This window comes from Poromitra crassiceps (assembly GCF_964638095.1).
Source record: "Poromitra crassiceps genome assembly, contig: HAP1_SCAFFOLD_127, whole genome shotgun sequence".
NCBI classification, from domain to species: Eukaryota; Metazoa; Chordata; class Actinopteri; order Beryciformes; family Melamphaidae; genus Poromitra; species Poromitra crassiceps.
Window position 1 is genome coordinate 138,566 of NW_028152233.1, and position 20,390 is coordinate 158,955.

Sequence of the window (20,390 nt, forward strand, 5' to 3'; positions counted from 1 at the left end):
CTGTTTGATCTCTCACACAGGAAGTCAGTCTGCTCTCTGTGTTCAGAGGATCTCTGATTGGCCTCTCACACAGGAAGTCAGTCTGCTCTCTGTGTTCAGTGGATCTCTGTTTGATCTCTCACACAGGAAGTCAGTCTGCTCTCTGTGTTCAGAGGATCTCTGTTTGATCTCTCACACAGGAAGTCAGTCTGCTCTCTGTGTTCAGTGGATCTCTGTTTGATCTCTCACACAGGAAGTCAGTCTGCTCTCTGTGTTCAGTGGATCTCTGTTTGGCCTCTCACACAGGAAGTCAGTCTGCTCTCTGTGTTCAGTGGATCTCTGTTTGATCTCTCACACAGGAAGTCAGTCTGCTCTCTGTGTTCAGAGGATCTCTGATTGGCCTCTCACACAGGAAGTCAGTCTGCTCTCTGTGTTCAGAGGATCTCTGTTTGGCCTCTCACACAGGAAGCCAGTCTGCTCTCTGTGTTCAGTGGATCTCTGTTTGGCCTCTCACACAGGAAGTCAGTCTGCTCTCTGTGTTCAGAGGATCTCTGATTGGCCTCTCACACAGGAAGTCAGTCTGCTCTCTGTGTTCAGAGGATCTCTGATTGGCCTCTCACACAGGAAGTCAGTCTGCTCTCTGTGTTCAGTGGATCTCTGTTTGATCTCTCACACAGGAAGTCAGTCTGCTCTCTGTGTTCAGTGGATCTCTGTTTGATCTCTCACACAGGAAGTCAGTCTGCTCTCTGTGTTCAGTGGATCTCTGTTTGATCTCTCACACAGGAAGTCAGTCTGCTCTCTGTGTTCAGAGGATCTCTGTTTGGCCTCTCACACAGGAAGTCAGTCTGCTCTCTGTGTTCAGTGGATCTCTGTTTGATCTCTCACACAGGAAGTCAGTCTGCTCTCTGTGTTCAGTGGATCTCTGTTTGATCTCTCACACAGGAAGCCAGTCTGCTCTCTGTGTTCAGTGGATCTCTGTTTGATCTCTCACACAGGAAGTCAGTCTGCTCTCTGTGTTCAGAGGATCTCTGATTGGCCTCTCACACAGGAAGTCAGTCTGCTCTCTGTGTTCAGAGGATCTCTGTTTGGCCTCTCACACAGGAAGTCAGTCTGCTCTCTGTGTTCAGTGGATCTCTGTTTGATCTCTCACACAGGAAGTCAGTCTGCTCTCTGTGTTCAGATGATCTCTGATTGGCCTCTCACACAGGAAGTCAGTCTGCTCTCTGTGTTCAGAGGATCTCTGATTGGCCTCTCACACAGGAAGTCAGTCTGCTCTCTGTGTTCAGAGGATCTCTGATTGGCCTCTCACACAGGAAGTCAGTCTGCTCTCTGTGTTCAGAGGATCTCTGTTTGATCTCTCACACAGGAAGTCAGTCTGCTCTCTGTGTTCAGTGGATCTCTGTTTGGCCTCTCACACAGGAAGTCAGTCTGCTCTCTGTGTTCAGTGGATCTCTGTTTGATCTCTCACACAGGAAGTCAGTCTGCTCTCTGTGTTCAGTGGATCTCTGTTTGATCTCTCACACAGGAAGTCAGTCTGCTCTCTGTGTTCAGTGGATCTCTGTTTGATCTCTCACACAGGAAGTCAGTCTGCTCTCTGTGTTCAGTGGATCTCTGTTTGATCTCTCACACAGGAAGTCAGTCTGCTCTCTGTGTTCAGTGGATCTCTGTTTGATCTCTCACACAGGAAGTCAGTCTGCTCTCTGTGTTCAGTGGATCTCTGATTGGCCTCTCTCACACAGGAAGTCAGTCTGCTCTCTGTGTTCAGTGGATCTCTGTTTGATCTCTCACACAGGAAGTCAGTCTGCTCTCTGTGTTCAGTGGATCTCTGTTTGATCTCTCACACAGGAAGTCAGTCTGCTCTCTGTGTTCAGTGGATCTCTGATTGATCTCTCACACAGGAAGTCAGTCTGCTCTCTGTGTTCAGTGGATCTCTGATTGATCTCTCACACAGGAAGTCAGTCTGCTCTCTGTGTTCAGTGGATCTCTGATTGATCTCTCACACAGGAAGTCAGTCTGCTCTCTGTGTTCAGAGGATCTCTGTTTGGCCTCTCACACAGGAAGTCAGTCTGCTCTCTGTGTTCAGTGGATCTCTGTTTGATCTCTCACACAGGAAGTCAGTCTGCTCTCTGTGTTCAGTGGATCTCTGTTTGATCTCTCACACAGGAAGTCAGTCTGCTCTCTGTGTTCAGTGGATCTCTGTTTGGCCTCTCACACAGGAAGTCAGTCTGCTCTCTGTGTTCAGAGGATCTCTGTTTGATCTCTCACACAGGAAGTCAGTCTGCTCTCTGTGTTCAGTGGATCTCTGATTGGCCTCTCACACAGGAAGTCAGTCTGCTCTCTGTGTTCAGTGGATCTCTGTTTGATCTCTCACACAGGAAGTCAGTCTGCTCTCTGTGTTCAGATGATCTCTGTTTGATCTCTCACACAGGAAGCCAGTCTGCTCTCTGTGTTCAGAGGATCTCTGATTGGCCTCTCACACAGGAAGTCAGTCTGCTCTCTGTGTTCAGAGGATCTCTGATTGGCCTCTCACACAGGAAGTCAGTCTGCTCTCTGTGTTCAGTGGATCTCTGTTTGATCTCTCACACAGGAAGTCAGTCTGCTCTCTGTGTTCAGTGGATCTCTGTTTGGCCTCTCACACAGGAAGTCAGTCTGCTCTCTGTGTTCAGTGGATCTCTGTTTGGCCTCTCACACAGGAAGTCAGTCTGCTCTCTGTGTTCAGAGGATCTCTGATTGGCCTCTCACACAGGAAGTCAGTCTGCTCTCTGTGTTCAGTGGATCTCTGTTTGATCTCTCACACAGGAAGTCAGTCTGCTCTCTGTGTTCAGTGGATCTCTGTTTGATCTCTCACACAGGAAGTCAGTCTGCTCTCTGTGTTCAGTGGATCTCTGTTTGATCTCTCACACAGGAAGCCAGTCTGCTCTCTGTGTTCAGTGGATCTCTGTTTGATCTCTCACACAGGAAGTCAGTCTGCTCTCTGTGTTCAGTGGATCTCTGTTTGATCTCTCACACAGGAAGTCAGTCTGCTCTCTGTGTTCAGAGGATCTCTGATTGGCCTCTCACACAGGAAGTCAGTCTGCTCTCTGTGTTCAGTGGATCTCTGATTGGCCTCTCACACAGGAAGTCAGTCTGCTCTCTGTGTTCAGTGGATCTCTGTTTGGCCTCTCACACAGGAAGTCAGTCTGCTCTCTGTGTTCAGTGGATCTCTGTTTGATCTCTCACACAGGAAGTCAGTCTGCTCTCTGTGTTCAGTGGATCTCTGTTTGGCCTCTCACACAGGAAGTCAGTCTGCTCTCTGTGTTCAGTGGATCTCTGTTTGATCTCTCACACAGGAAGTCAGTCTGCTCTCTGTGTTCAGAGGATCTCTGTTTGATCTCTCACACAGGAAGTCAGTCTGCTCTCTGTGTTCAGTGGATCTCTGTTTGATCTCTCACACAGGAAGTCAGTCTGCTCTCTGTGTTCAGAGGATCTCTGTTTGATCTCTCACACAGGAAGTCAGTCTGCTCTCTGTGTTCAGTGGATCTCTGTTTGATCTCTCACACAGGAAGTCAGTCTGCTCTCTGTGTTCAGAGGATCTCTGATTGATCTCTCACCAAGGAAGTCAGTCTGCTCTCTGTGTTCAGTGGATCTCTGTTTGATCTCTCACACAGGAAGTCAGTCTGCTCTCTGTGTTCAGAGGATCTCTGTTTGGCCTCTCACACAGGAAGTCAGTCTGCTCTCTGTGTTCAGTGGATCTCTGTTTGGCCTCTCACACAGGAAGTCAGTCTGCTCTCTGTGTTCAGAGGATCTCTGTTTGATCTCTCACACAGGAAGTCAGTCTGCTCTCTGTGTTCAGTGGATCTCTGTTTGATCTCTCACACAGGAAGTCAGTCTGCTCTCTGTGTTCAGTGGATCTCTGTTTGATCTCTCACACAGGAAGTCAGTCTGCTCTCTGTGTTCAGAGGATCTCTGATTGGCCTCTCACACAGGAAGTCAGTCTGCTCTCTGTGTTCAGTGGATCTCTGTTTGATCTCTCACACAGGAAGTCAGTCTGCTCTCTGTGTTCAGTGGATCTCTGTTTGATCTCTCACACAGGAAGTCAGTCTGCTCTCTGTGTTCAGAGGATCTCTGATTGGCCTCTCACACAGGAAGTCAGTCTGCTCTCTGTGTTCAGTGGATCTCTGTTTGGCCTCTCACACAGGAAGTCAGTCTGCTCTCTGTGTTCAGAGGATCTCTGTTTGATCTCTCACACAGGAAGTCAGTCTGCTCTCTGTGTTCAGTGGATCTCTGATTGGCCTCTCTCACACAGGAAGTCAGTCTGCTCTCTGTGTTCAGTGGATCTCTGTTTGATCTCTCACACAGGAAGTCAGTCTGCTCTCTGTGTTCAGTGGATCTCTGTTTGATCTCTCACACAGGAAGTCAGTCTGCTCTCTGTGTTCAGTGGATCTCTGTTTGATCTCTCACACAGGAAGTCAGTCTGCTCTCTGTGTTCAGAGGATCTCTGTTTGATCTCTCACACAGGAAGTCAGTCTGCTCTCTGTGTTCAGTGGATCTCTGTTTGATCTCTCACACAGGAAGTCAGTCTGCTCTCTGTGTTCAGTGGATCTCTGTTTGATCTCTCACACAGGAAGTCAGTCTGCTCTCTGTGTTCAGTGGATCTCTGTTTGATCTCTCACACAGGAAGTCAGTCTGCTCTCTGTGTTCAGTGGATCTCTGTTTGATCTCTCACACAGGAAGTCAGTCTGCTCTCTGTGTTCAGAGGATATCTGTTTGGCCTCTCACACAGGAAGTCAGTCTGCTCTCTGTGTTCAGTGGATCTCTGTTTGATCTCTCACACAGGAAGTCAGTCTGCTCTCTGTGTTCAGAGGATCTCTGATTGGCCTCTCACACAGGAAGTCAGTCTGCTCTCTGTGTTCAGTGGATCTCTGATTGGCCTCTCACACAGGAAGTCAGTCTGCTCTCTGTGTTCAGTGGATCTCTGTTTGGCCTCTCACACAGGAAGTCAGTCTGCTCTCTGTGTTCAGTGGATCTCTGTTTGATCTCTCACACAGGAAGTCAGTCTGCTCTCTGTGTTCAGTGGATCTCTGTTTGGCCTCTCACACAGGAAGTCAGTCTGCTCTCTGTGTTCAGTGGATCTCTGTTTGATCTCTCACACAGGAAGTCAGTCTGCTCTCTGTGTTCAGAGGATCTCTGTTTGATCTCTCACACAGGAAGTCAGTCTGCTCTCTGTGTTCAGTGGATCTCTGTTTGATCTCTCACACAGGAAGTCAGTCTGCTCTCTGTGTTCAGAGGATCTCTGTTTGATCTCTCACACAGGAAGTCAGTCTGCTCTCTGTGTTCAGTGGATCTCTGTTTGATCTCTCACACAGGAAGTCAGTCTGCTCTCTGTGTTCAGAGGATCTCTGATTGATCTCTCACACAGGAAGTCAGTCTGCTCTCTGTGTTCAGTGGATCTCTGTTTGATCTCTCACACAGGAAGTCAGTCTGCTCTCTGTGTTCAGAGGATCTCTGTTTGGCCTCTCACACAGGAAGTCAGTCTGCTCTCTGTGTTCAGTGGATCTCTGTTTGGCCTCTCACACAGGAAGTCAGTCTGCTCTCTGTGTTCAGAGGATCTCTGTTTGATCTCTCACACAGGAAGTCAGTCTGCTCTCTGTGTTCAGTGGATCTCTGTTTGATCTCTCACACAGGAAGTCAGTCTGCTCTCTGTGTTCAGTGGATCTCTGTTTGATCTCTCACACAGGAAGTCAGTCTGCTCTCTGTGTTCAGAGGATCTCTGATTGGCCTCTCACACAGGAAGTCAGTCTGCTCTCTGTGTTCAGTGGATCTCTGTTTGATCTCTCACACAGGAAGTCAGTCTGCTCTCTGTGTTCAGTGGATCTCTGTTTGATCTCTCACACAGGAAGTCAGTCTGCTCTCTGTGTTCAGAGGATCTCTGATTGGCCTCTCACACAGGAAGTCAGTCTGCTCTCTGTGTTCAGTGGATCTCTGTTTGGCCTCTCACACAGGAAGTCAGTCTGCTCTCTGTGTTCAGAGGATCTCTGTTTGATCTCTCACACAGGAAGTCAGTCTGCTCTCTGTGTTCAGTGGATCTCTGATTGGCCTCTCTCACACAGGAAGTCAGTCTGCTCTCTGTGTTCAGTGGATCTCTGTTTGATCTCTCACACAGGAAGTCAGTCTGCTCTCTGTGTTCAGTGGATCTCTGTTTGATCTCTCACACAGGAAGTCAGTCTGCTCTCTGTGTTCAGTGGATCTCTGTTTGATCTCTCACACAGGAAGTCAGTCTGCTCTCTGTGTTCAGAGGATCTCTGTTTGATCTCTCACACAGGAAGTCAGTCTGCTCTCTGTGTTCAGTGGATCTCTGTTTGATCTCTCACACAGGAAGTCAGTCTGCTCTCTGTGTTCAGTGGATCTCTGTTTGATCTCTCACACAGGAAGTCAGTCTGCTCTCTGTGTTCAGTGGATCTCTGTTTGATCTCTCACACAGGAAGTCAGTCTGCTCTCTGTGTTCAGTGGATCTCTGTTTGATCTCTCACACAGGAAGTCAGTCTGCTCTCTGTGTTCAGAGGATCTCTGTTTGGCCTCTCACACAGGAAGTCAGTCTGCTCTCTGTGTTCAGTGGATCTCTGTTTGATCTCTCACACAGGAAGTCAGTCTGCTCTCTGTGTTCAGAGGATCTCTGTTTGATCTCTCACACAGGAAGTCAGTCTGCTCTCTGTGTTCAGTGGATCTCTGTTTGATCTCTCACACAGGAAGTCAGTCTGCTCTCTGTGTTCAGTGGATCTCTGTTTGGCCTCTCACACAGGAAGTCAGTCTGCTCTCTGTGTTCAGTGGATCTCTGTTTGATCTCTCACACAGGAAGTCAGTCTGCTCTCTGTGTTCAGAGGATCTCTGATTGGCCTCTCACACAGGAAGTCAGTCTGCTCTCTGTGTTCAGAGGATCTCTGTTTGGCCTCTCACACAGGAAGCCAGTCTGCTCTCTGTGTTCAGTGGATCTCTGTTTGGCCTCTCACACAGGAAGTCAGTCTGCTCTCTGTGTTCAGAGGATCTCTGATTGGCCTCTCACACAGGAAGTCAGTCTGCTCTCTGTGTTCAGAGGATCTCTGATTGGCCTCTCACACAGGAAGTCAGTCTGCTCTCTGTGTTCAGTGGATCTCTGTTTGATCTCTCACACAGGAAGTCAGTCTGCTCTCTGTGTTCAGAGGATCTCTGATTGGCCTCTCACACAGGAAGTCAGTCTGCTCTCTGTGTTCAGTGGATCTCTGTTTGATCTCTCACACAGGAAGTCAGTCTGCTCTCTGTGTTCAGAGGATCTCTGATTGGCCTCTCACACAGGAAGTCAGTCTGCTCTCTGTGTTCAGTGGATCTCTGTTTGGCCTCTCACACAGGAAGTCAGTCTGCTCTCTGTGTTCAGAGGATCTCTGTTTGATCTCTCACACAGGAAGTCAGTCTGCTCTCTGTGTTCAGTGGATCTCTGATTGGCCTCTCTCACACAGGAAGTCAGTCTGCTCTCTGTGTTCAGTGGATCTCTGTTTGATCTCTCACACAGGAAGTCAGTCTGCTCTCTGTGTTCAGTGGATCTCTGTTTGATCTCTCACACAGGAAGTCAGTCTGCTCTCTGTGTTCAGTGGATCTCTGTTTGATCTCTCACACAGGAAGTCAGTCTGCTCTCTGTGTTCAGAGGATCTCTGTTTGATCTCTCACACAGGAAGTCAGTCTGCTCTCTGTGTTCAGTGGATCTCTGTTTGATCTCTCACACAGGAAGTCAGTCTGCTCTCTGTGTTCAGTGGATCTCTGTTTGATCTCTCACACAGGAAGTCAGTCTGCTCTCTGTGTTCAGTGGATCTCTGTTTGATCTCTCACACAGGAAGTCAGTCTGCTCTCTGTGTTCAGTGGATCTCTGTTTGATCTCTCACACAGGAAGTCAGTCTGCTCTCTGTGTTCAGAGGATCTCTGTTTGGCCTCTCACACAGGAAGTCAGTCTGCTCTCTGTGTTCAGTGGATCTCTGTTTGATCTCTCACACAGGAAGTCAGTCTGCTCTCTGTGTTCAGAGGATCTCTGTTTGATCTCTCACACAGGAAGTCAGTCTGCTCTCTGTGTTCAGAGGATCTCTGATTGGCCTCTCACACAGGAAGTCAGTCTGCTCTCTGTGTTCAGTGGATCTCTGTTTGATCTCTCACACAGGAAGTCAGTCTGCTCTCTGTGTTCAGAGGATCTCTGTTTGATCTCTCACACAGGAAGTCAGTCTGCTCTCTGTGTTCAGTGGATCTCTGTTTGATCTCTCACACAGGAAGTCAGTCTGCTCTCTGTGTTCAGTGGATCTCTGTTTGGCCTCTCACACAGGAAGTCAGTCTGCTCTCTGTGTTCAGTGGATCTCTGTTTGATCTCTCACACAGGAAGTCAGTCTGCTCTCTGTGTTCAGAGGATCTCTGATTGGCCTCTCACACAGGAAGTCAGTCTGCTCTCTGTGTTCAGAGGATCTCTGTTTGGCCTCTCACACAGGAAGCCAGTCTGCTCTCTGTGTTCAGTGGATCTCTGTTTGGCCTCTCACACAGGAAGTCAGTCTGCTCTCTGTGTTCAGAGGATCTCTGATTGGCCTCTCACACAGGAAGTCAGTCTGCTCTCTGTGTTCAGAGGATCTCTGATTGGCCTCTCACACAGGAAGTCAGTCTGCTCTCTGTGTTCAGTGGATCTCTGTTTGATCTCTCACACAGGAAGTCAGTCTGCTCTCTGTGTTCAGTGGATCTCTGTTTGATCTCTCACACAGGAAGTCAGTCTGCTCTCTGTGTTCAGTGGATCTCTGTTTGGCCTCTCACACAGGAAGTCAGTCTGCTCTCTGTGTTCAGTGGATCTCTGTTTGATCTCTCACACAGGAAGTCAGTCTGCTCTCTGTGTTCAGTGGATCTCTGATTGATCTCTCACACAGGAAGTCAGTCTGCTCTCTGTGTTCAGAGGATCTCTGTTTGATCTCTCACACAGGAAGTCAGTCTGCTCTCTGTGTTCAGTGGATCTCTGTTTGATCTCTCACACAGGAAGTCAGTCTGCTCTCTGTGTTCAGAGGATCTCTGATTGATCTCTCACACAGGAAGTCAGTCTGCTCTCTGTGTTCAGAGGATCTCTGTTTGATCTCTCACACAGGAAGTCAGTCTGCTCTCTGTGTTCAGAGGATCTCTGTTTGATCTCTCACACAGGAAGCCACCATTCATTCACACATTCTTATCTTCCTAAAGCCCAGATGAAAGACTGTTGTTTGAGTCCCACGGTGGCTCCGCCCGCTCGTTTCGCTCAGGACTCTTATTGTGTTCTGCTCGCACAAAGCTTGAATCAGAAGCGGCTTCGCTTCCTGCATCACTTCCTGTTCCAGACGAGAGCTGTGTTTTGATTGGTTGCTGATGTGTTTTATAGTCGCTGGTCGCAGCTCAGCCTCTTGCCACGCACACAAGCCCTTTTGTTTCGGGCCGCATGAGAAACATAAATCTGAAGTCAATTTATTTTTTTAGCTTTTAGTGTTTTCTTCTGCCTCAATAGCCCTTTTCCCACATGCGCTTTGTACTGCAAAATGACCGCAACGTGGTCTAATGCCTGCATGTGGGAAAGGCGCCGTGCCGGTATAAGCGCGACCCCGTCGTCGCGGCCATTTCACCAGTTTTGAGCCAGTCAGAAGAGCGGTTTCCCGCGATAGGCAGACAGGTGAGAAACGGGTCCAGTCATTTTCCGCTATCAGTGCACACAGTAGACAGTCCAACACCAAATACACAGCTGATTGTTCGATATTCCCCTGGTGTTGCGTACCACCAAAGGACTATTGCCAGTCGCAAACGTGCTTCCAGTGGTTTTCGCCACCGGGTGATCTTGCGTGTTAGTGCGGGTCGGACCAGACTCAGCACGTAGTCGAACGTACACCGGGACACGCGAAAATGACGCTTCCATTCCACGTCGTCAAAATTGTTCAGAGCATCTTCCCAAAATAAATTCCCTCCTGGTCTCTCTCGCTTCCAGACGGCTCTAGTCTCACGCAGCAGCGCAGAGGTACTTAACACTGTCATCATCTGTCCCCGGTTTAGTCTATCTTCATATTCTGCACGATGTTGAGCGGAGAAGACTGCGAACTAGGGCTGGGTCGGTTTGAAAATTTTAAAACCGGTTCGATATTGCCGTCTAAACCGGATCGAACCGGTATACCGATTTTTTTTGTAATAATTTTTTTTTTTTTTTTTTTTTTTTTAACACATTGACTGCCAGCCGTTTTTTTTTGCTGTAGGTAGCTTCTGCCAGGCCGTTTTTTGAGGATTCTGGCTCATTTTACAAGAGCCGAGGATTCTTTTCTGCTTGGAGTTTGTGAAAACAAAGTTCACAAAAGTACTAATAGAATGTGTGCTTTCTCTGTCTAAAAGAGTTAGTTTGTAGAGTTAGTAGTTATGTAGATATTAGCCGTTGAGTACAGCATGGTTTCAGCTGTCTGAGAGTGAAAGCTGAGATAATCGCAGTTTTGTGAAATTCAATCAAACAGGCAGAACAGTCACTTTAACCATTTATTTTTGGCATCAGTGAGAGATCAGACATCCAAACAATATAGTTCCGAACGCCCTCTCCTTCAACTCCTCCCTCCGTGGGCGTGTCTAGTGGCTTTCAGCCTGCGTTTGTCACAAGCGAGTGCTCTGCTGCTGCTGCTGCTGCTGCGAGTTTGAGCAGCCTCCCTCGCTGGCAGCGAGTTTGAGCAGCCTCCCTCCCTGGCAGCGAGTTTGAGCAGCCTCCCTCCCTGGCAGCGAGTGTGGATAGGGCTCACTCGTCTCTTGGGTTTGAGAGCCCCGATGAAGCCCCGTGCGACTCTAGGCTTTATGCTGCCCACCCAGTCCATTTCTGGAACCCCCCACCGCAGCAGCGCGAAAGCGTCCCCGCCTACAGTATGAGAATGAGGCTCGTTCGTTTCTGGGTTTTCGGAATGCGTGCGATTCTGGCCTTTCTGCGGGTGTTTCAAAGTGTGTTTCACCCATAATATATTATGCAAATTTGCAATCCCCCGTGTGCTGCTGCTGGCGCGGCCCGAGAGCGGCGAGTCTGGTGACTGATGACTGTAAAATCGGCAAGCCATTTCCTTGAGAATGGAGGAAGCAGCCGCGGGAGGCGGCTGCTTTTGGTTGACTTTCCCTCTGTCGGGAGGGCACCGTCGCCACCTAGCCGGTCGGTAAAATAGATTATACACATTCAATACTTCCAATATCTCCATAGGAGACGCGGGGGGCATTGATCCACGTAGCACCGTCAAAAAAAAAAATATATTTTTTTTGACGACTCAACTCGTCGTTGGCAGTGAACGGTTGGATTCTGTTTGACGACTCAACTCGTTGTTGGCAGTGAACGTGTTAAAGCAGGGCTCCCGAGTGTGGCCCATAACTGTAGTGCAACTTCAGTCCACCTGATAGCGATAATACACCTCTAAGCTGGTATTGTCAACCAGCAATGATACTGAATAAAAAGAAGCAGGACACCTGTGTAACAAACACACCCTGCATTTATTTCTCATAACTATTCAGCTCAACTTTTCTTCTAAACATCAAAATAATAAATGAAATAAGACTTCTGCCTATAGTGCAACTTGAGAAAAGGCTAATAAAAACACAAGCAGTGCAATCAGAATGGATTGGCTTACAGCTGAGCTGCCTTATAAACTTCAAAACTCACAAATTCACACAATATAGGGCCTAGGCATGGGTCGGTTTGAACATTTTGAAACCGGTTCGATATTCCCCCAAAAAACGTATCAAAGCGGCTGCATTAGGTGGCGATAATGCACCTCTAAGCTGGTATGCTGCCAACCAGCACGAACACTGAATACAAATAAGCAGAACCTTTTAACTGTAACAACACACTGTTTTTATTTCTCGTAACTATTCAGCTTAACTTTTCTTCAAACATCAACATAATAAACAAAATAAGACTTTTGCCTACTAGTGCAACTTGAGAAGAGGCTAATACGAACAATAGTGCAATCAGAATGGACTGGCAAAAAAAAAAAAATTTTTTTTTTTTTTTAGGTTTTTTCGGTTCGCACGTGATCAAACCGGTTTGGGCTCGTATACCGAACCGAACCGGTAAAACCGGAAATCGACCCATGCCTACTGCGAACATGAATCTGTTTCTGTTCGCACGTATATCCCTTTCCATTTTCGTCTTAATTTGTCTGCGTCGCTGTCTACGTTTGAGGAAAAAGCGCGTCAGCAATATTGTAGCGGGTTGGGTTTGTGTGCTACTGTAAGTGTGTGATACTGTTCTGTGCATGGGGGTTAACTGTGGGATTGACATGTCTGTGGGGATTTTACGGGGGTCTGTGAAGGCGACATATAGCCAGTGGGTGGGGTGAGAGGGGGGTTCACCTGTGATTGGCTGGGGGGAGGGGAGCTGTGGGCGAGAGGGGAACAGCTCGGGGAGTTGGAGCGTGAGCCTGAGAGAGACGGCTGTGTTTGGGGAGAGCTGAGAGCTAGGAGGGAGCTAGCGGGGTTTGGGTGTGTGTTGTGGGGTTTGTTTTGGCGTGGGCTACGGCTGACAGTAGCCCCCGGACCTGTGTGAAACCAAATAAAGTGCGGTAACTAGATCCTGACTCTCGCCTGGTTCCTGACAATGCTACACTGGTGTCAGAATAAAAACTAAGACTGGAAGACTCAAGCGCGACCTGGCATTAGCGGTTAGCTGTTTGTGTGCTAGCTGCTACAAGGACCACGTGGAATGGTGCGCATAGAACAGAGGGACGGCGGGAGAGGAGAGACGTGCAGGCGGCTGGCAGGTGAGACTCTGCTGGTCGTGTAAGAGGCCTGGACATTTGGCCAGAGACTGCACTGAGACAGTGGAGGTCAGGGAAGAGACACGGGTTGGGGAGAGTGTGGAAAGCCGGGGGGAAGAGAACGTTGTTAGGATCGGGAGAGCGACGCTCATATTTCCAGGTGAGCAGGTGTCGCTACTAACGCAGGAGGGACCGGCACAGCCGAGCTGCGCTACGCCCCCCACGGTTGCTGTACGGGAAGCCGAGGTGGTGGTCGCGGCCGGTTGTGTTCTCCCTGCTGTCCTGAACACGCCGCCCCCTGGGGGAGGGGGACAGGAGGACGAGCGCGGGCGAGAGTCGGAGAAAGAGGGGGAGTGTTCAGATGTGGACCCGGCGGGCGACATGGCCATTTGGTCGGTCGAAGCGGAGGAGTGGAAACGCAGGCAGGCGGAGGACGCGGATATCGGTCCGGTGTATACGTGGGTGGTGGCCGGACGCCGGCCCCCTGTGGAGGAGATTCACACGTTTTCCGGTGCCACGAAAGGACTGTGGGACATGTTTGCGAAGCTGCGTCTGAGTGAAGATGGAGTTTTGGGGAGGGGGGAGCATGGGAAAAGAGAGTTCCAGACGGTTGTACCCAGCTCGCTCCGAGGGCTGGTACTGCGGTGGGCGCACAAGGGCCTCGGCTGTCTCGGGCATCGCGGGCCTGAGGAGACGCTCCGCCGTGTTCGTGGGGGACACTACTGGGGCAAACACAACGAGGATGTGCGGAACTACTGCAGTGCGTGTGATGACTGTGGGACACAGGGGGGGGGCTGAGGAGAGTCACCTGGCGGAGGAGTGACCCCACTGGGGGGGAAGAGGGACTAGTGTGCTTCTGGTGGGCCAGAAGCTTTGATGTGAGGGGGAAGTGTAACGAGGTGGGTTTGTGTGCTACTGTGGTGTGTTATACTGTTCTGTGCATGGGGGTTAACTGTGGGATTGACATGTCTGTGGGGATTTACGGGGGTCTGTGAAGGCGACATATAGCCAGTGGGTGGGGTGAGAGGGGGGTTCACCTGTGATTGGCTGGGGGGAGGGGAGCTGTGGGCGAGAGGGGAACAGCTCGGGGAGTTGGAGCGTGAGCCTGAGAGAGACGGCTGTGTTTGGGGAGAGCTGAGAAGCTAGGAGAGATAGCGGGGTTTTGGGTGTGTGTTGTGGGGTTTGTTTTGGCGTGGGCTACGGCTGACAGTAGCCCCCGGACCTGTGTGAAACCAAATAAAGTGCGGTAACTAGATCCTGACTCTCGCCTGGTTCCTGACAATGCTACAATATTATCAAAAGAGTGGACGCCGGCTCCATGTTTGTTTTTTGTTTTTTTTCTGACTGGCCTCAGTGGCCTGCAGCACAGACCCCAGGCCACTCTCCCCCACCCCCCAACATACCGGCTATTTGACGATAAGATTCCCACATGCGAACGCTGAGGTGTGAAGGGAAATTCAGGGAAATGTCCGATATTGACTTACAGGTAATTTTCCGGTACGCATGTGGGAAAAGGGCTTATGAGGTCACAATACAATACACATTATTCTCTACTGCTTCTCTGATTGGCTGATCATTCCCTATCTCTCTGTTTTGGTCAGAAACAATAGTCAGCAATAATACTGTAGTTGCTAGTGGCAGCACTTTCCTTTCTCAAGATGTGTGTGTGTGTGCGTGTGCGTGCGTGCGTGCGTGCGTGTGTGTGTGCTGAGAGAAGAAGAGAACATCCACTTTGCTTTACCTCACATTTCACATATGATTCTTTCTTTCCCAAGTGAGATATCTGGGGAGAAAGCAACAATCATAGATGTTGAAAAATGATAGATTGAACCCTGGCTGAGTGTCTATATCTCCCACTGTGTGAATGTCTGTTTGACGTTATTGAACCATAAACTTCCCCACCCCAGTCAGAGAGAAATATACCATCCCACTGCTGGCCTGACAATAGTGTGTTTCCCACTGGATTGAGGTTATCTGGCGGCTAAGAGGTGGATACGCTTAGCTAGCTAAAACCATAGCAACAGAAAACGGTGTGTGCGAGGCTGAAGAAGCAGCTCTGTTGAAATGCGTTCTCAGAGGGCCTGTCTCATGTTGTTGTCTGTCAAAACACGTGTATGTGTGGGGAGACGCTGCACCAGTTGGAAAAACGGTTCCTGCTATTTTTCTATCATTCTTTCATTATACGCAGACATGTGCACAGTATGTTCAGAGCCAATGGGCTTATAAAAACATCTCACAAACACAAACAAATGAAATCAAGATGACTAGGGCTGCAGCAAATGATTATTTTAATTACCGATTATCAATTTATCCATTGTTTATTTTTTATTTTTTAGTTGATTAATTGTGATGAAATGACAAGAGAAATAAAATTAAGTGTGCTAGCCGGAGGGTAGGGTTGTCACATACTAGAATTTCTAACTTTGATACGATGCCCTCAAAAATATTGATACTCGATACCATTTTTGATACCATGAGGTGAGGAAATGACAACACATCAAGAGACAAAAAATAAAGGAAGACAGATGGACAGATAGACCATGCACGCTTCTCCATAATAGGCCTGATAAAACTCATGAACAACTTTCACCTAAGCGAGTGAACCTGAGAGAGAGGGAAAAATCAGTAGTATGTTTAATTTTTCATTAAAGGCCGGCTTTACCGTGGGGAATATGAATATATATTAATTCTTAAAAAATCTTAAATTTCGAATCCGTTGAAATTTTTGAAATTGCTTGTTCACAGCCAGAGAAAAAAAAAAATAAAGAAAAAAAAAAAAAAAAAAAAAGGGCCAGGTGACGCGTTTCGACGCGAAACGCGTCACCTGGCCCTTTTTTTTTTTTTTTTTTTTTTTCTCTGGCTGTGAACAAGCAATTTCAAAAATTTCAACGGATTCGAAATTTAAGATTTTTTAAGAATTAATATATATTCATATTCCCCACGGTAAAGCCGGCCTTTAAGTATCAATAATTATAATATCGATACTATTACTATTGATACCTGTTGCAAATGAGTATTGTATCCGTTTAAAAAAAAATCATATTGATACTTATTGATAATTTTGACAACCCTATGGGAGCGTTTTTTGTTTTTGTGTGTGAGCTTGTTATTGTGGGTTTAATGTGTCTCCTCTCTCTCTCTGCCAGGATCTTATGAAGAGTACGGCGGCAGCGGCAGACCGGCCGGTATGAACGGTACCGGGCCCGCTAAACTGGTGGACCCGCTGGAGGACCCGGTGCCCAAGTGGGCACCTACGAAGACTTCAACACCATCGACTGGGTCCGAGAGAAGAGCAAGGACCGAGACAGACACAGAGAGGTGAGCAGGGAGGCCTCCTGTGTTTGGGCCAAGATGGGCAGCGCTATTAAAAGTTTGGCTAAGTCATAATTATTTAGCACAAATCACCGTTTACCTTGCCGTCACACCTATAATCAAGCCTTCTCGGGTACGAAAGCTATAATCAGCACGGCCGTGTAGATCTGAAAACGCAGATTAAAATGCTTTTTGTACACAAGGAAATTGCAGGTATTACTCTACTCTAGCAAACTCCAATTTGTGGACACCATTTGGCAAACAACCCGCATTTAACTGGTGATGAAAGATATTGACAAAAAAAGAATCTAATGGCGATTATTAGACAGGTTATTGCAACTGCATTATTTCATGGATCAAAGATTACCTGCAGCTGTAAAATACCTCCCTCTCTCACTCACTCACTCACTCACTCACTCACTCACTCACTCACTGACTCTCTCTCTCTCTCTCTCTCTCTCTCTCACTCTCTCTCACTCTCTCTCACTCACTCACTGACTCTCACTCTCTCTCACTCACTCACTCACTCACTGACTCTCTCTCTCTCCCTCTCTCTCTCTCACTCACTCACTCACTGACTCTCTATCTCTCACTCTCTCTCTCTCACTCACTCTCTCTCACTCACTCACTCACTCACTCACTCACTGACTCTCTCTCTCTCCCTCTCTCTCTCTCACTCTCTCTCACTCACTCACTCACTGACTCTCTCTCACTCTCTCTCACTCGCTCACTGACTCACTCTCTGTCTCTCAAGAAATGAATTGCAGCCTCAGCGATTTGGAAATTGCATAATTGTATATTGTGATTTTGAAATGGTTCAGCTCTTCTTCATTTGTGACTGTTATTTATGCACTGTGGGCAGCTGCACTGCAGTTTGGGTTTCAGTGCCTTGGTGCATGCTGCCTTGACGGTAGTAGTTAGAGGTGCTCCGATCGATCGGCACTTGATCGGAATCGGCCGATTTGGCAGTGTTGGAATGAAACCTCATTGCGTCCGGTTGACTTAAACCAATTGCTCAGAGGAGGGAGGCCACAGGTGTGGGCTGTGACATAGAGCTGAAAGAGGAGCATTGTTTGCTTCACCGCAACCAAGCAAGGAGAATCTCCTAGATTAAGAGCAAACCCAGTGACTTCAGCCACAAACTTTCTATCTACAATTTTGAAAACAGACAAACTTTCAGATGAAAAACTGTTGAAATCGATTTGATAACAGCAGCTCATATACAGCACTTACAGTTGTCTAGTCTATGGCAATGTATGTTCTGAAACCTTTTCACATCAAGGACCCCTAAACTGACACAAATTAGACCACGGACCCCCCGATTCGATACGATTTTGTCCCAGGGTCCCCCATCTGATAAGATTTTTGCTTTTAGGTGTTTTATTATAGAAAGTGTATGAAACCCAGGACCAAAACAGTCATGCATTCTGTCATTGTATTACTATAATTATGCATGGAATTATAGTGAAAATATATTAACCCCCTTTTTGCAAGGGACAACTGGACCCCCCCCCCCCAAGGACTCCTGGGGGGTCCCCGGACCCCACTTCGAGAACCACTGACTCAGCCGATATGTAGTCATGTCTGAGTCACCTGTTGCTGCCTTGCTCAAGAGCATAGTGTCACTGTGGATTCTAACCTGTCACCCCCGCCTTGTCTGCCCAGGTGGAGTGACCCGTATGACGGTGTCGCTGGTCGTCATCATGTTTGAGCTGACGGGGGGTCTGGAGTACATCGTACCCCTGATGGCCGCTACCATGACCAGCAAATGGGTGGCGGACGCATTCGGGAGGGAGGGTATCTATGAGGTGTGTGTGTGTGCGTGCCGTGCGCGAGTGTGTGTGTGCGTGCGCGAGTGTGTGTGTGTGCGCTCGAGAGTGTCCTGCTGTTGCACTCACTGGCATCCACACCATTAAAACTGATTTTAAGACTAGAGCAACCGTCATCTAAACACTTTTTTGTATATATCTTGATCAGAGTGAGGTCATGATCAGTGTACGCATAAACCGCATTACACGCCAACATTTCTGACCATTGGCTACGCTTGCATGCACACACTAACGCAGCTAATGCTAGCTGATTGAGACCGGATCTGCCCCAAATACATTCGGTTTGTCCATTTGATTTCATCTTAGCCTGAATTCACTCGAGTTGTGACATTGGAAGTTTACCTGGGTATGTTATATATATATATATATATATATATATATATATATATATATATATATATATATATATATACATACATATACATATATACAGGTACTTTATTTATTTCATGTGTGCGTGCCAGTTTATAAACAGTAAGGGGGCTGTTGAAACTATACAATTCTGTATTTTCATGTTCTAAACCCTCTTCTGTATCCAGCTGGAAGGTTTGTATTATGGTTAATATAGTGAAATGCCAGAGAGTTCACTTTGCTGTGCTTTTGGCAAACTATTTTTCAGTGACCTTAAAGGAACAGCTCACGCTAAAATCCAAAATATACTGTATATATTCCCTCTCACCTGTAGTGCTATTTATCCATCTACTGTATATCGTTTTGTGTTAGTTGCCTGAGTTTTGGAGATATCGGCCGCAGAATTTCTGCCTTCTCTCCAATACAATGGAACTGTAACAACATCTCCCTGGAGCAGGGATGCCATCCGTTGTCTAGGGGACATCTATAATGAGTTTGCGGTCCTTTCAGGACATCAAGGTCACTTATGATTTACCAGCTTCTTCAACTCAGACACGCCCTTAAGGCACATGGTATTCCTCTACAACAATCACTATCCGTTCATCCCTTGTATAATCTGCTCACTATGCAAAGAGATAATAAGGGATTGGTTTCCAAATTGTACAGTTTTTTTTTAGATTCTTCTTATTCTGACTTACCAGTGGATAGGCTGTGGAGATGTGATTGTCCGGAGCTAGACCCCGATTTTGACTGGGTTCAGGTATGGGATAACATCAGGGAGGCTTCCCGTAACCCCAATCATCAACAGATTCACTTCAATTATGTACACAGAACTTATCTCACCCCGCGCAGACTACATGCGATGAAACTGATAAATGATCCCTCTTGCAGTCTCTGTACTTTGAAGGCTCCTGGCACTTTTATCCACATGGTGTGGGAGTGTCCTCCAGTTATTCAGTTTTGGTCCAACGTGTCTGCTAAACTATCTGAATTAATATCTGCAACAATCCCAATGACTGCTTCCACATTACTGCTGAATGACTTGTCCGGGGTCAATATGCCCAAAGCCACAAAGCGTACTGTACCAGCTGGTATTACAGCTGCAAAAAAGATGATTGCGATGCGTTGGAAGCCTCCTCACTCTCTTACCATTAGGCAATGGGTTCTTACTTATTTAGATGTCGTGTACTTGGAGATGTCAACTGCTAGAATAAACGGTGCAAGTGAATCTACCTTAATCAACTGGCAGAATGTTATCAATTCACTCAAAGATTTCTTAGCATGATCCTCTTTTTTCGATACCAGACCTTGACCAGTATTTCTTTTTAAAATCCTACTCCCCTGAAGTGTGTAATTGTTGTATCTGGGGGGGCAGGCCCGGCAGGCCCGGCTCCAGACCCGGCTCCAGACCCAAGTTACAGAGGGGGCCTGCCCCTACCCATGGGAGGTCCGGGGGGATTCTCCCCCGGAAGAAGATTTTGTACATTTTAAAGTAAAATTCGTCAACCTGGTGCATTTGAGAGCAAAATGAAGAGGCTAAATCTGTGAAGAACTACACACATCTCTAATGTGTTGTGACTTTACAAATAATTAGGCCTAAACAATTAATATTAAGTGTATTTACACATTGTGCACACATTGCATTCATTGTGACAAATTTACAATACCGTAAATTCCGGACTATAAGCCGCGGCTTTTTTCCCGTTTTTTGGCCTTTTTTGCCCCCTGCGGCTTATATAACGGTGCGTCTTATCTATGGATTTTTCCAGCAAACGGCCACTCGGGAACCTCCAAAATCTATGGATGTTGGTATGAGGCAGAACGAGAGCAAGACAGACATTATGAGAGCGAGACCCTGATTGGATGATGTTGCAAAAAATGTGCCTCGCGACCTGATTGGAGCACTGTGCCACTACTCTCTCTCAGCCACTACGGTAAAACACCCTCCCTCCCTCCTCCCTCGCTCCGGGGGGAAAAAGGCAGCGATTGAGCCTGTAAGACAGTCTGAATGAAATTGAATGTAACATTCCCAATTCTATGTATTACATTCTAAAAAACTAACAGCAACATTTTGGAAGGCTAAGCCACACAACTAGCTCGTTGTAATCTAACATCATGCTTCAAAAGATGGAGAACTGGCTGTGTTACGACGATGGCGGCGATTGAG

General features: G+C 47.6%; 1 protein-coding gene across 1 annotated transcript in view; it reads left to right on the forward strand.

Moving 5' to 3' along the window:
* Window positions 1-20,390, forward strand: part of LOC310772561 (uncharacterized protein) — a gene marked incomplete at both ends in the record, with an annotated part of 67,975 nt that overhangs the window by 29,158 nt on the left and 18,427 nt on the right. Inside the window, 3 exons of the mRNA XM_083664656.1 lie at window positions 15,878-15,966; window positions 17,063-17,114; window positions 17,709-17,851. Of these exons, the coding sequence (XP_083520782.1) occupies window positions 15,878-15,966; window positions 17,063-17,114; window positions 17,709-17,851 (284 nt within the window). The remainder of the gene's footprint in view (window positions 1-15,877; window positions 15,967-17,062; window positions 17,115-17,708; window positions 17,852-20,390) is intronic.